The sequence below is a fragment of the Carettochelys insculpta genome, chromosome 13 (genome assembly GCF_033958435.1).
Source record: "Carettochelys insculpta isolate YL-2023 chromosome 13, ASM3395843v1, whole genome shotgun sequence".
Classification (NCBI taxonomy): domain Eukaryota; kingdom Metazoa; phylum Chordata; order Testudines; family Carettochelyidae; genus Carettochelys; species Carettochelys insculpta.
Genome location: NC_134149.1, coordinates 987,757 through 1,002,399, shown reverse-complemented (window position 1 = coordinate 1,002,399; position 14,643 = coordinate 987,757). Strand labels below are relative to the sequence as shown.

The window sequence follows — 14,643 nt, the reverse complement described above, 5'->3', positions numbered from 1 at the left end:
GCCGGGGGCCGGCTCGGAGCGCTCCGACACCGCTCGGCAGTTTCCGTGAGGGCCGGGGCCGGCTCGGAGCGCGCCGACACCGCTCGGCAGTTTCCGTGAGGGCCGGTGCTCGGAGCGCGCCGACACCGCTCGGCAGTTTCCGTGAGGGCCGGCTCGGAGCGCGCCGACACCGCTCGGCAGTTTCCGTGAGGGCCGGGGCCGGCTCGGAGCGCGCCGACACCGCTCGGCAGTTTCCGTGAGGGCCGGGGCCGGCTCGGAGCGCGCCGACACCGCTCGGCAGTTTCCGTGAGGGCCGGGGCCGGCTCGGAGCGCGCCGACACCGCTCGGCAGTTTCCGTGAGGGCCGGGGGCCGGCTCGGTCCGGCTCGGCTGCTTCCGCCGTTCCTTGTTGTGGCCCGGCCGCGTCTTTCCCTCGGGCCCGCCGGCCTGGCAGCCCCTCCCCCGGCGATGGCGGCCTTCGGGATCCTGAGCTACGAGCACCGGCCCCTGAAGCGGCCGCGCCTCGGGCCGCCCGACGTCTACCCGCAGGACCCCAAGCAGAAGGAGGTGCGGGCCGGGCCGAGCCGGGCGCGCCGGGGAGCCGGGCCGGGGGCGTGACCGGGTGGGGGGAGGGATTAGCCGTGTACCGGGGGGAGCGGAGTATGAGCCCCTCCCGGGGGGGTATCAGTCCCTCCCTGGGGGGGTCTTGTCCCTGGGGGGGTCCGAGCCCCTCTTGGGGGGGTCCTGTCCCGGGGGAGGGGGGTATCAGTCCCTCCCTGGGGGGGGTCCCGTCCCGGGGGAGGCGGGTATTAGCTCCTCCCAGGGGGGTCCCGTCCCTGGGAGATGGGGGAGTATTAGTCCCTCTTCGGGGGGTCCTGTCCCGGGGGAGGCGGGTATTAGCCCCTCCCAGGGGGGTCCCGTCCCTGGGAGATGGGGGAGTATTAGTCCCTCTTCGGGGGGTCCTGTCCCGGGGGAGGCGGGTATTAGCCCCTCCCAGGGTTTCTGGTACCTGGGGAAGGTATTTGCCCTGTCACTGGGAGATCCTGTTCCTTGGGGGGGAGGGGAGGTGTTAGTCCCTCCTGGGCATCTTGCCCCAGGGGCTGGGGGTGAGGAATTAGCCCCCACATCATTGAGGGGGTCCTGTCCCTAGAGAGAGGTTGGGGGCTGAGCCCCTTTCTCTCAGTTCCCTATAAGCTGCACAACTCCCTGTTTGCTGTCCACAGGCACTCCAGGAAACCGGGAGGATGGGAACTAGCAGCAGGCTGGGGGGGGCTGACCCACTACATAGCCTGCCCTCTTAGTTGCCACAGCCAGGGCCACCTGGGCCCTGCACCAAACTTTCCACAGGCAGGATGGCCTGTCTGGGCCCCAGTTCTGTTGCAGCCAGAAAACCCTGCCCTAGCTTCAGCTCTGCTCCTGCTGTGGCAGGGCAGCCCAGCAGTCTTGCCCCAACCCTGCTGTAGCAGCACGGCCTAGTCTGAGCCTGGCCCTGGCCCATCACCTCCGTGTTGGTGCACATAACAAAATTCATTCTGATCAGGGTTGGGGGAGGGGGAGACTAAAGGAAATATTGCCTGTCATTGAAGCATCCTGTCCCTGGGCTTAGGGGGGCTAGTGGGGGGAAGAGAAGATTGGGGGTTGACCCCTGTCACTTCCTGTCTTCGTTGCATGGAGGTGTTGGGGGATAAGTCCTATTGCTGGGAGGTCTCCTGATCCTCAGGGGAGATGGTCAATGAGGCCTGTGCTTGCAGGGGTGGGGATTGGGGATGTTGGGGTATGAGTCCCGTCACTTCAGGGTCTTTTCTCTGGGGGTGGGGAGGGGATGAACACCATCACTGGGAGGTCTTGTCCAGTGTTCCCTCTCTATTTTCCTTCCCCTGGAGGCTATTGGATGAGGCTGGGAAGTTGCTTGCCCTCCCTCAGTGATGCTCGCAGCAGGGAGGTTAAGCTCTTTTCTTTGCGTCCAGCACCAGGGGAGCTGCATGGCTTGTGCAGAGCTGCCTGACTGTACAGTGTCCCCTGACTCGTTTTCTTGCACAGGATGAGCTCACTGCTCTAAATGTGAAGCAGGGTTTCAATAATCAACCGGCAGTCTCTGGAGATGAACACGGCACAGCCAAAAATGTCAACTTTAATCCAGCTAAGGTGAGATCCCTGCATCGAGTCCCTCTGAGTGCGGTATCCAGGGGCAGGCCTTTTTAATGACTTCTGTGCCCAGACTGGTAATGGTTAGTATGGTGGGTGTAGACCTTAGCCTTACAGCCAGGGTCTTTGGGATAGGAATGTGAGGGTGTACAGGTTGGCAGTCTTGGCATGATCTGGCCTATCACTTTCCCAAGGGCGTGTTCTAGGAGTATCTCTTGTTCTTTGTGGAGGGGGCCTTGTGTTCCCAGTCTTGGTGGGAGAATAGGCTGCTCAGTTCCTGAGCCACGCTGTCATCAGGCCTGCTGTGATGGTAGAGCTTTATTCACAGCTGCTGAAAACTAGCACCTAGATGCTTTCTCCTCCCAGATCTCCATGGCCTACACATGAGCTGCCAATTAAGTAAGAGGGTAGAACATCAGTATTGGCTTATGTCAGGGCCATTGCTGTAATGGATAAAAAGTTGTATGTTTGGAAGACAGACTTCTGTGTTGGTGGAAGCAAGGAGTCGTGAGATCTTTGTGCCCCAGTTTGACCTTGTGTACAATAGCAGAACATAGGAATAAGGGGATTTCGAAGTTGCTGGGGTTCTTTCGAAAAGGAGCCCCGTCTGGATGAGCTGCGTGGCGGCGAGCCGCAGCAATTTCGAAGTGCCGCGTCTGCCGGTATTCTAATGAGGCGCTGAATGTGTATTTCAGCGCTTCTTTAGTAAACTTCGAAATGGCCATTTGCATGGCCATTTCGAAGTTTTGGGCTAGTGTAGACATGGCCTATATCTTTTATGAGATGAGTTGACTACATCAGTACGCAGTATTCAAGATGTGGGCCCGCCATCATTTTATATAAGGGCACTAAGATGTTTTCTGTCTTATTCTCAATCCCTTTCTTAATGATTCCAAACATCCTGTTTGTGTTTTTGATTCATATTGCACCCTGCATGGATGTTTTCACAGAACTATCCAGGATGACTCCAAGACCTCTTTCCTCATTAGTTGTAGCTAAATTAGCATTCATCATACTGTATGCGTTGTTGAGGTTATGTTTTCCTACATTTATCCACATGAAATTTCATTTGCCATTTTATAGCTCAATCACTCAGTTTTGTGAAATCTTTTGATGTTCTTCACAGTCTGCTTTGGTCACAACTATTTTGAGCAGTTTAGTTTCATCTGCAAACTTTGCCACCTCACAGTTTACCCCTTTCTCCAGATGTTTGATGAATAAGCTGAATAGGATTGGTCCTAGGAGTGACCCTTGGGGAACACCACTAGTTACCCCTTTCCATTCTGAAAAATTCCCATTTATTCCTACCCTCTGTTTCCTGCCTTTTAACCAGTTCTCAATCCATGAAAGGATCTTCGCTCTTAATCCATGACAATTTAATTTACATAAGAGCCTTTGGTGTAGGACATTGTCAGAGGCTTTCTGGAAATCCAAGTACACTATGTCTAAGGTATCCCTTTTATCCATGTGTATGTTTGACCCTTACAGAGAACTCTAATAGATGAGTAAGACATGATTTCCCTTTACAGAAACCATGTTGACTTTTGCCCAACAAATTATGTTCTGACAATTTCATTCTTTACTATGGTTTCAACTAACTTGCCAGGTACTGACATCAGACTTACTGGTTCATAATTGTCAGGATTGCCTCTAGAACCCTCTTTAAATATTAGTGTTATATTAGCTATCTTCCAGTCATTGGGTACAGAAGCTGATTTAAACTTAACAGTTCAGCTAACAGTTCCGCAGTTTCAAATCTGAGTTCTTTCAGAACGCTTGGGTGAATGCCATCTGGTCCAGAGACTTCTTACTGTGAAGTTTATCAGTCAGTTCCAAAACCTCCTCTAATGACGCCTCAATCGTAAGACAGTTCCTCAAATTTGTCACCTACAAAGGGCGGCTCAGGAGTGGGAATCTCCATGGCATCCTCAGTCGTAAAGACTGAATCAAAAAATTCATTGAGTTTCTTCACAATGACTCTCATCTTTGAGTGCCCCTTTTGTATCTCGATCGTCTAGGCCCCACCCCCGCCCGATTGTTTAGTGGGCTTCCTGCCTCTGATGTACTGAAAAAAACATTGTTATTGCTTTTTGAGTTTTTGGCTAGCTGGGTCTTCAGACTCCTCTTTGGCTTTTTTTAACCACATTTTTCCTTTTAATTTGTCAATGTTTATGCTCTGTTCTATTTTCCTCACTAGAATTTGACTTTCATTTTTAAAAGATGCCTTTTTATCTCTCACTGCTTCTTTTACATGGTTATTAAGCCATGATGGCTCTTTATTAGGTCTTTTATTATGTTTTTTAGTTTGGGGCATACAGTTAAATTGGGCCTCTATTATGGTGTCTTTGAGAGGTTCCCATGCAGCTTGCAGGGATTGTACCTTAGCCGCTGTACCTTTTAATTTCCATTTAACTAAACTTCTCATTTTTGCATAGATCCCTTTTCTGAAATTACATGCCACAGTGTTGGACTGCTGAGATGTTCTTCCCACCCCAGGAATGTTAAATGTTATATTATGGTCACTATTTCCAAGCGGTCCCATGATAGTTACCTCTTGGATCGGATCCTTCACTCCACTCAGAACTAAATCAGGAATTGCCTCTCCCCTTGTGGAGTCCTGTACTAGCTGCTCCAAGAAGCAGCCATTTAAGGTATCAAGGAGTTTTATCTCCATATCTCATCCTGAGGTGACATGTACCCAGTCAGTATGGAAATAAGTGAAATCCCTGACTATTACTGAGTTTTTTATTTTGATTGCTTCCCTAAACTCCCTTAGCATTTCATAGTCACTATCACTGTCCTGGTCAGGTGGTTGATAGCATATCCCTACTCCTATACTCTTATCAGAGCATGCAATTTCTATCCAGAGAGACTCTGTGGAACCTTTTGGTTCATTTAAGATTTTTACTTTGATTCAACTTTTTCTTTCACATATAATGCCACTCCCCCACCTGCATGACCTGTTCTTTCCTTCTGATATATTTATACCCCAGTATGATTGTGTCCCATTGATACTGGTATAGTACAATGAAGTGGGGCTCATGAGGCCTCCTTCCCAATGACCTCCTCAGACTGAAGGCTGTCAATAGGTGCCAGCCATTGGATTCTTCTGCCAAGGAATTAGAGACATTCATGCTAGCAGTGCTAAGCCAGACTATTTTAGCGCTACAGTTCATGAGTTCCCCTACTGAGGTATTCCCAAGTCCTGCTGCAGATGGTCATCTTGTTCATGGCAGCAAAGGGAGCCATTGGCTGGTTTTGATGACAGGGTTTTGGAAGTTAATGCTAATGAGACTTTTGGGATAACAGCAAATGTTTTTAACTAATTAATAAAGCCAGAGTGGATTGATTTAAATTACCAAAAAAAATCATTGATTTTAAATCCAGTGTCCAGAAAAGATAAGACTGACTGCGCTTAGAGTGCTCCTTATTTTGGAATAAGCACTATTGAACTCTCAGATGGCCCCTTTGGTTTTTGGAGCAAACAAGTACAGAACGGTGTTCCCTTTGAAAAGCTGTGTTACGCTGAAGTAAAATAGGAGATCGATTTATGGCATCACCATTATGGTTTGTGAAGGGGAATGTAATATAAAATAAGAAAATGATACTCAGTGGCAACTGACCACTCTAGATTTCTCTTATTGCAGTTTTCTGCAAGTGATCAATTCTAAACCTAGTTAACTAATTAAACAAGCCATAAGAATTAGCTAAGTCAGCTAAGGGGTTTTTGTTTGTTTGTTTTTTTAGTTCCTAGCAACAGCCAACCCATCAAACAACTTGGGAACTTACTTGTCAAATCACACTTACGCTGAAAGGAATAGACACAGTCTTAAAGAATGAGGCGTTGCAAAGTGAATTATTTAAGTTATTAACCATGTGATCCACTCAGATGTATTCACATCTTCATCCACATGTTTTCCAATAAGCAGGTTTCCTTATGATGTGTTATTCTTGCACCTAGGCCCAACATCATTTTTCTGCACTGCTTACACTGGACATTTTTTTCTTTTTTACCCTGGAAATGAATTTCTTCAAAATATTCCCAGATAGGGTCTCACTTACACCCAGAAGCCGTGACAGTTTTTCTGTGGCAAAGGTGCAGGGGAAGATAGGAAGCTGTGTGTGTATTACATAATCTCTCCTTTATCTTTCCAGTCCACTCCACTGTTCCTTTCTTTGCTGCCTCCGCCCTTTCCTATATATTGTCTCTGTCTTAAGACAATGTCTTAACTAACTTCTTTGTTGTGCTTGGCCAAAGTCCACCATCACATAAGCATGGGGAAAAAATCCTATCCAGCTTGTGCTTTTCTTTGCACGTGTTACTTTTTAGCTGGCTGAGAAACAGAAATTGAAAGCCCAGAACTTTCAAGAAGCAAGAGCTAATATTTAGGCAGGACAGACTAGAGCCATTAATTCATTTTTTATGAGACCATAAGTGTATGTGTTGCATGTTTTTGATGAGATTTAATTGTAACTGTTATTATTAAATGATAAATTTAAAATTTTTTGATGATTTAAATAAAAAAATTCCAATTCAAATAATTGTTTCTAATAATTGATTTTTATCCATCCTGATAAAGCCAAGCATCTCCCAGACACTAACAGTTCTGTGAGAGGCTTCTCACCATCCTCTCTTTTTCAGATCAGTTCAAATTTTAGCAGCATTATTGCAGAGAAGCTGCGCTGCAACACGCTTCCTGATACAGGAAGACGGAAACCTCAGGTGAACCAGAAGGATAATTTCTGGCTGGTGACAGCACGCTCTCAGAGTGCTATAAACAACTGGTTTACAGATCTCTCTGGGACTAAGCCCCTCACTCACCTGGCTAAAAAGGTATGTTGCAGGTGAGGCTGCCAAGAAAGGTAGAAATGTCCTGTCAGAACTCCTCTTTTTGGTTGTATGGTGATTCTCTCTTTTGGAGACGGCAGGGGAAGTTTTGCTGCATGAAAGAGGTTGTTCTCTCTTCACATTAGATCGGCTACAGTTCTCAGGACTCATCTTGTGCTGGCTGTGCCCTCTAAGTTGTAGAGCAAAGATTTCCAGTCATTCAGAAATGAGGCTAAACTTTGTCTTATGGCTCATAGAGCTTAAATTTCAGTTTTGATTGTTTTTAAGGGAACTGCTGCTGCTGCTGCTAGAGCTTGCCAGAGCTCAGGGCCCCTGTTGGGTAAAGGTTGGTTTTCACATGCGATTAGTGTATTTTTGTAACTTTGGTATTCGCGCACTTCTCAGCTCGTTATCCACCCTTCCCTTAAGAACTGTGTTTATGACAGACCTGCCTCTCTTTGTTGTGCCTTTTCCCAGTTTCCTGTTTCATTCTTGTTGTGTTGATGACTACACTGGTACTATTTCCTGCTGACCCAGGACAAGGTTCCCTGTGTTGTAACTGTCCCGATAGATTAGCACAAGCTGCGTGATTTATGGGCACAGTTGCTCAGGCAAATATGTGGAGTGGATGTTACTCTGGAGTGCTTCCTTTCTGGATTCTCACAAGCCAGCTTTCCCCTTTTTCTGTTCTAGGTGCCCATCTTCAGTAAGAAGGAGGAAGTCTTTGGTTATTTGGCAAAATACACTGTGCCAGTAATGAGAGCAGCCTGGCTGATCAAAATGACCTGCGCCTACTATGCTGCCATCACAGAAACTAAGGTGAAAAAACGGCATGTCATTGATCCCTTTGTTGGTAAGTGCCTTATGTGGAGCCCTGGCCTTTTCCTGCCTAGGCTTTCTCTTCCTGCCTGTTGGGCTTGGCTCATAGCATAGCATAGCATAGTAGTCTGTAGTGATGAAAAAGCCCTCTTTGGCCACATCTGCCCTAGCTGGAAGGATATATGCAGTGTAGTTGTAGCCAGCTGGGTCCCAGGATTTTAGAGTCACAAGGTGGGTGAAGTGATCTGAAGAGCTTTCTTTGGCTTGAAGCTTGTCTCTCTCACCAACAAAGATGGGCCCAATCATAGATATTCCCTTCTCTATCTTGTCTTTCTGACCAGGAGGGGGCAGCGCAGGTTTGCACCTGCTGAATCAGGCCTGAGGTTTTCATCTTGTTTACTGAGAATGAACACATTCCCTTTCACAACTCATTCTCATAACTCCTCCTTACACCCTTTGTGTTCCTCCCTTGAACAATCTTGTTTTCTCCCTGGTGCTCACATCTTTAGCATATTTGCAGACTCTGATGCCTGCTCTTAGGTGTATCTTTGCCAAGCTAGATGGATTAGTTTAGAGTTATTTCTTTTAAAATGTATAAGCTGCACTTCTCTCAGTGGAATGCCATTCTGTTATTTCTGTGATCCAGAGGTCCTGCATGTTTCCTGACTGGCTGGACCTTTGGATCACAGCTCTAGCCTTTGTGAAGTTCTAGCAGCTTTACATTTCATAGAATCGTAGAAGAGTAGGACTGGAAGGGACCTCGAGAGGCCATCGAGTCCAGCCCCCTGCCCTCATGGCAGGACCAAGCCCTTTCTAGACCATCCCTGAAAGCCATCTATCTAACCTCTTCTTAAACGTCTCCAGTGATGGAGATTCTACCACCTCCCTTGGCAATTCGTTCCAGTGTTTGATCACCCTGACAGTTAGGAACTTTAGCAGCGTATGGGAAAGCCTGTCTGTTCTGGCTTTATATTGTGCTCAGACACTATCACAATGAGCAGCGTTTTTGCATTTATGTAAAAGAAATAGCAAGAGGGACTTTGTGTTGTCTCTGCTCTTCTCTCTTTCTGGGACAAAGATGGCACACTAGCTTTTTTGTTATGTTGGGTTGGTTGAGTCATATGTTCTGTTTTATTTAATCTCCTCTGGAAGATTTTTGCACAGCTCCACCCCTCCCAATTGTGCTTTGTTCCCAGCTCTCACATATATGTCCTAGGCCTGGTCATCTGAATCCTTCTTGAGGAGCCTAAATATTTTGGCAGTTCATTGAATGACATTTAGGTTTTAATGTAGCTGGGATACACGTTAGTAATTGTTTTGAGGAGTAAGACCAAGGCCTAAAAGAGGCATCTATCTGAAACTGGCTGGGAGCCATTTGAAAGACTTGAGAAATGCCTCTATCATGTTGCTGTGTCTCAGATCACTAATGGGGATGCTCAGTCAGGCTGTCCTGACTCTGCTCCTTCCATCCTTTTGCTCTTGCTGGTGCTTCCTTAAGTGCTTTAAGCAATTTTCTTTCCTGTATTTTGTCTGTTAAAATCCTGTTTTAAAATGTAGTTCAGAATTTCTGCCCCCTGCTCTCAAGCTTCCCCTGAAGCCCACAGGCCTATATCTATCTTTGTGTTTTCTCCTCCATCACAGTGTCTCTTTGGCTCCCCCTTCCCCTGCCTGTATTAGCTATCCCCCATTCCTCTTCCTGCTTACCAATTCACTTGTGTCTGCTTTCTTTGTTCCAGAGTGGACACAGATCATCACCAAATACCTGTCAGAGCAGCTGCAGAAGATTTCTGAGTTTTATAGGCAGCTCCCTGGGCAGGGGTGTGGTTCACCATCTGGGCCCATGCCACAGGAGGTGGAGCATGCTTTGAAGCAATGGGACTACAATGAGAAACTGGCTATGTTCATGTTCCAGGTGAGCAGGTGTTGAAGGGAGCTTCTGGCTGGAGTGGGGTTTGCAATGGCTGCTCAGAAGCAATTTGTGTTTGCAGAATGTATTCCATCCCTGAGTCCATGCAGGGCCCAGCAGAAGGAAGAGAGGTGGAGTAACTCAGGATGCTCTTTTTTGGTTTTCTCACAAAACTAGGTGACTGGGCTACAAAATGGTAAATGAAATTCAGTGTTGAGTAATTCTAAGTAATGTGTATTGAAAACATAATCTCAATTATATGCGTAAATAACGGGGACTAAATGAGCTGTTACCACTCGAGCGATTTTGGAGTCATTGTGTATAGTTCTCTGGAAACATCCACTCAGCGTGCAGTGACAGTTAAACAGGATGTTGTGAATAATTAAGAGAGAGAGAATAAGACAGAGTATTTTGTTGCTTCTGTGCAAATACATGGTACACCCACATCTTGAATACTGTGTACAAATGTGGTCACCTCATCTCAAAAAAAAGATATCTTGGCTTTGGATAAAGTTCAGAAAAGGGCAACAAAAATGATTAGGGGTATGGAATGTCTGCCATATGAGAAGAGATTAATAAGACTGGGACTTTTCACCTTGGAAAAGAGACGACTAAGGACAGTATGGCAGAGATCTATAAAATCATGGCTGTTTGGAGAAAGTGAAGAAAGAAGGGTTATTTACTCCTTCCCATAACACAAGAACTAGGGGTTATCGAATGAAATTAATAGGCAATAAGTTTAAAACAAACATAGAGTACTTTTTTCACCTAATGCACAGTCAAGCTGTGGAACTATCTGCCAGAGGATGTTGTGAAGGCCAGGACCTTAACAAGGTTCAAAAAGAGCTAGATACGTTCAAGGAGGCTAGCTCCATCAATCAGCGAGCATGTGCAGTTTGTCAGGAGCTGGGAATGGGCAACTTAGTGGCTGCCTGTTCTGTTCGTTCTGTCTGGGGTACCTGGCATTGCACTGTCAGAAGACAGTATACTTGGCTAGATGGACTTTTGGTCTGACCCAGCATGACCACTCTGAAGTTTCTCACTCTATATCGGTCTGTCTCCAGGATGGGATGCTGGACAGACACGAATTTCTTACCTGGGTGCTTGAATGCTTTGAGAAGATACGGCCAGGAGAAGATGAGTTGTTGAAACTGCTGTTACCCCTGCTGCTGCGGGTGAGCTTCAGGCGAGAGCTACCTCCTCCCATGGGCTCTGGAGATTGTGGGCCATCTTGTACTCCCAGTTGAGTGCTACCCACCATGTTAGCCACCAGCTACCAGAGGCAAATGCTGCTTATCCTGTTGCCTTCTGCTGATGCAAGGGGTTTTGTTCCAGCTCCTTGTCCCTGCCTTATCGGTGACAGCTGGGCTCTTGATGATAGGAGTGAGCTCATTGGCTGGAACCGGGTAGAAGTGGCTGTTCTTTTGCTCCCGGGGCAGGCTCCAGTTGCACCACCAAGTCTCGGAGAAGGTTGGCACTGGGTGTATTGAGATCAGTGGAGATGTAGCCCATAATGGTCTATGCCATCTCAGTGGTGCTTGGACAGCATTGGGCTGATGTTTTTCCCAAGGGTTCCCCTGCTATGTTCTATGTGAGGCTTTGGCCCAGTGTGTAAGGTGTCACTGCATAACACTGAGCTCTGGGGACTCCTAGCATTGCTTGAAACTGGGATATTTTTTCTTCTTCCCGTAGTACTCTGGCGAGTTTGTGCAGTCTGCATACCTGTCTAGGCGCTTGGCCTACTTCTGTACCCGCAGGCTTGCCATGCAGTTGGATGGCACTGGTGGGCACCTGCCCCACATCCTATCTGCACAGACAGGAGCTGCCCTCCCTTCAACACCAGCCCCTCAACCGGCTGCAGGAAACCCTCCTCCAAGTCCTTTCAGTGACTTACTGCTCTGTCCCCAACACCGCCCAGTGGTATTTGGACTGAGCTGCATTTTACAGGTAGGGTTTTGCTGAGTTAATATTGGTGGTGAAGGAGTCTGGAACTCGGATGGGTCAATTGAAGACATTCTGGGTAAAATATTAGCATGATGCAAAATCACTGTAGTCACTTACTAGAAGTTGGCTGTCTGATGGGATGGGGATCACCAAAGGAGAACATTTCTACTGGGAACTCCCAGGGATCAGTTCATGGCCCAGCACTCTGTAATATTTTCGTCAGTGATTGTTCCTGGTAAAGTCTGCAGATAACACAAGCTAGTTGACACGGTAAATGATAATGATGGGTACTTGGGTACATGTAGTTTAAGATGGCAAAATGCAGGGTCTTGCATGTAGGAATGAAGAGTGTAGGTCACAGATGAAGGATGAGGGACTTCATTCTGGAAAGCAGTGATTTGGAAAAGGACTTAAAGATAGGACTTAATATAAGGCTAAAGAGGTGGTATGACCTTTCTGTACAGCACTGCTAATTCCATTACTGGACGGTCACATCCTGTTCTTCTACCCACACTTCAAAAAGGTGGGTGAAAACCCGGAAGTGATTCAGAAGCAAGCCACAGTGAGTGGAAAGCCTGTGTGGCTGTGAGCAACAGGCTTGTCAGTGTATTGAAAAGTCTGCTAAAAGAAACAAAAAGGCAGTCCAGTAGCACTTTAAGGACTAACAAAATAATACCAGCAGGATAGCTTGGTGGTTTGAGCATAGGCCTGCTATGCCCATGGGTGTGAGTTCAATCCTTCAGGGAGCTATTTAGTGATCTGGTGTAAATAGCTTTAATTATTTTATTAGTCTTTAACGGGTTACTGGACTGCCTTTTTGTTTTGATAGAATATAGACTAACACGGCTATCTCTCTGCTACTGTTAAAGGTATCTTGATCGTGGTTGGTCAGTATCTTCCCACATGTGGAGAAGATTTTTGATAGAAGGTGGCTGTTCTTCTCCAGCAGACAAAGGCAGAACAAGATGCTGTGACTGGAAGTTGCAGCTTGATAAATTCAAACTGCAAGTCTGGTGTCCGTTAACCATTGAAACAAGTTAGCTAGGGATATGGTAGAGTTTTCATCAGAATGAGTCCTTATATCAAGGTTTGCCATCTTTCTCAAGACTTGCTGAATCAGAAGCCCTGAGCTTAATGCAAGATTCCCAGTGAAATGCTCTGTGCTGTACTCTGTGGAGTTGCTCACTGTGGGCTCTGTGTAGCTACGAATGAGAAGCTCCTGGTGCTGCTATAATTGAGCTGCACATTTCCTCCATAACACTTCTGATTTATTGGCTAGAGAATCCTCTTTGTCATTAAGGTAACTGCCATGGCAGGACCAGCAGGGAAAATTCACCAGCTGTTATTGTGGGTCTTTATGATCTGCTTGGAACCCTGTACCAGCTGCTTACTTGTCTAAGACAACTTGAAATGCATCTAAACTAAGTAAGCCCATGCTTTTGGGTAGATTTCTGTGGGGAGACAGGGCACCTCTGTATTCCAGAATACTCCAGCCTCAAAGCTCTTTCAGGTGGGGACCTAGTCATCGATGTGGAGAGGCTGAGGCTGGGTATATGAGTGCTGTCTGGGAATGGTCCTGATGGGGCTCTTGGGGCCAGGAGTACAGCTGTATTCAGGGCTTCCACTTCGGCGATCTGTTGCAGAGTATCACACTGTGCTGCCCAAGTGCTCTCGTCTGGCATTACTCCCTGACTGACACCAGGATAAAGACTGGCTCGCCACTGGATCATCTGCCTATTGCTCCCTCCAGTCTGCCCATGCCGGGGGGGAACTCAGCCTTCACCCAGCAGGTGAGCAGCTTGCAAAGGAGATAGTGCTGGGAACATGGGGTGTTAGCCCTCCTCTTCATTTAGTCTTGTATCTCTCCATGTTAAGGACAGCTGGCAGTCTCTTGGTTCTGCTGGCAGCTCCCTGTGCTGCAAGTTTATCCTGGCCAGTCTCACATGTGTTTATGGATTCCTTTGTGCTTAGGTTCGAGCAAAGCTCCGTGAGATTGAGCAACAGATAAAGGAGCGTGGCCAGGCCGTTGAGGTCCGCTGGTCATTTGACAAGTGCCAGGAAACCACTGCAGGTAACTTACTGCAGGGTCTGCAGTCTCTTCTCCCTGTTCCTAGCAAGAGATGTGTTTTCTTGCGCGAGTTCCCTAAGGCAGGGGTTCCCAACCTTTTCAGTATCGTAGCACACTTCAATGAGACGAACAATTCCATGGCACTCCCACCTTTTTTCAGCTGAATCAGTTGCTCATAAACATTGCCCCTCCCTGCCAAGACATGTTATTTAAACTACATCCCAGTTGCAATGAACTCCCACCCTGTCCCTCTCTTCCTCCCCTCTGGTCACAGCAGGGAGGTGGGGCAGGCGTCTTACCAGCCCGTTCAGGCTGGGTAGCAGTATTCCAGCTGCGTCCCAGCATGAGTGGGCTCCTGCAGGATCAGCATTTCCCCTCATGGTGGCTCTGCAAAGTGGGGGAATTGACTGACCCCACACCAGCTGGTACTCAGGCAGTCTTGCTGCTTGAACCCCAGCTGTCAGGGGATCATCAATTTCCCCCCATGGCAGCTCTCCTCAGGGGGAAATTGACGAAATCAGCACACCAGTGTGCTATGGCACACCGGTTCAAAACCACCCCCCTAAGTAACTCCATATCCAGTCATCCTCTCTCACTTGTCTTTTGGCCACAGCAAGGAGGTGAAATGGCTTTCACTCGTCCCCACTCTCCAAGCCCTGTGGGGATCAGCCCCTGCCAACTGTAATAGGACAGGGTTTCTGGGCACAAGTAGAGAAATCAATCCAGGCTATCTTTGCTTAAAAACTAGACCACTTACAGCCCCAGGCTGGGATTTTCTTCTTGCCAAGGCAAGTTAAAGCCAGACTGACAACCCCCAACTAGGGTGACTAGTTCTTTAAACCTATTTCACCAACACTGTTTAGACTCTTCTGGGTCCCAGAGGGTCCAGCCACAGGCCCCAGTCAATATATACTTGGATCTTACCCAAATCACCATGCAAAAGCCAGTTCCTTTA

General features: G+C 47.5%; 1 protein-coding gene across 4 annotated transcripts in view; it reads left to right on the top strand.

Annotated features, from left to right (window-relative positions):
* Positions 1 to 340: 340 nt before the first annotated feature.
* MED12 (mediator complex subunit 12) overlaps positions 341 to 14,643 on the top strand; it is a 74,517-nt gene continuing 60,214 nt past the window's right edge. For 2 of the 4 annotated variants that reach the window (XM_075007408.1, XM_075007407.1), the window contains exons 1-9: positions 343 to 545; positions 2,019 to 2,123; positions 6,766 to 6,957; positions 7,645 to 7,804; positions 9,507 to 9,682; positions 10,741 to 10,851; positions 11,369 to 11,623; positions 13,264 to 13,410; positions 13,592 to 13,691. In XM_075007408.1, the coding sequence (XP_074863509.1) occupies positions 447 to 545; positions 2,019 to 2,123; positions 6,766 to 6,957; positions 7,645 to 7,804; positions 9,507 to 9,682; positions 10,741 to 10,851; positions 11,369 to 11,623; positions 13,264 to 13,410; positions 13,592 to 13,691 (1,345 nt within the window). In that variant the 5' untranslated portion in view covers positions 343 to 446. Of the gene's footprint in view, positions 546 to 2,018; positions 2,124 to 6,765; positions 6,958 to 7,644; positions 7,805 to 9,506; positions 9,683 to 10,740; positions 10,852 to 11,368; positions 11,624 to 13,263; positions 13,411 to 13,591; positions 13,692 to 14,643 lie in introns of all 4 variants that reach the window. The other 2 variants (XM_075007409.1, XM_075007410.1) reach the window with 2 other exon arrangements.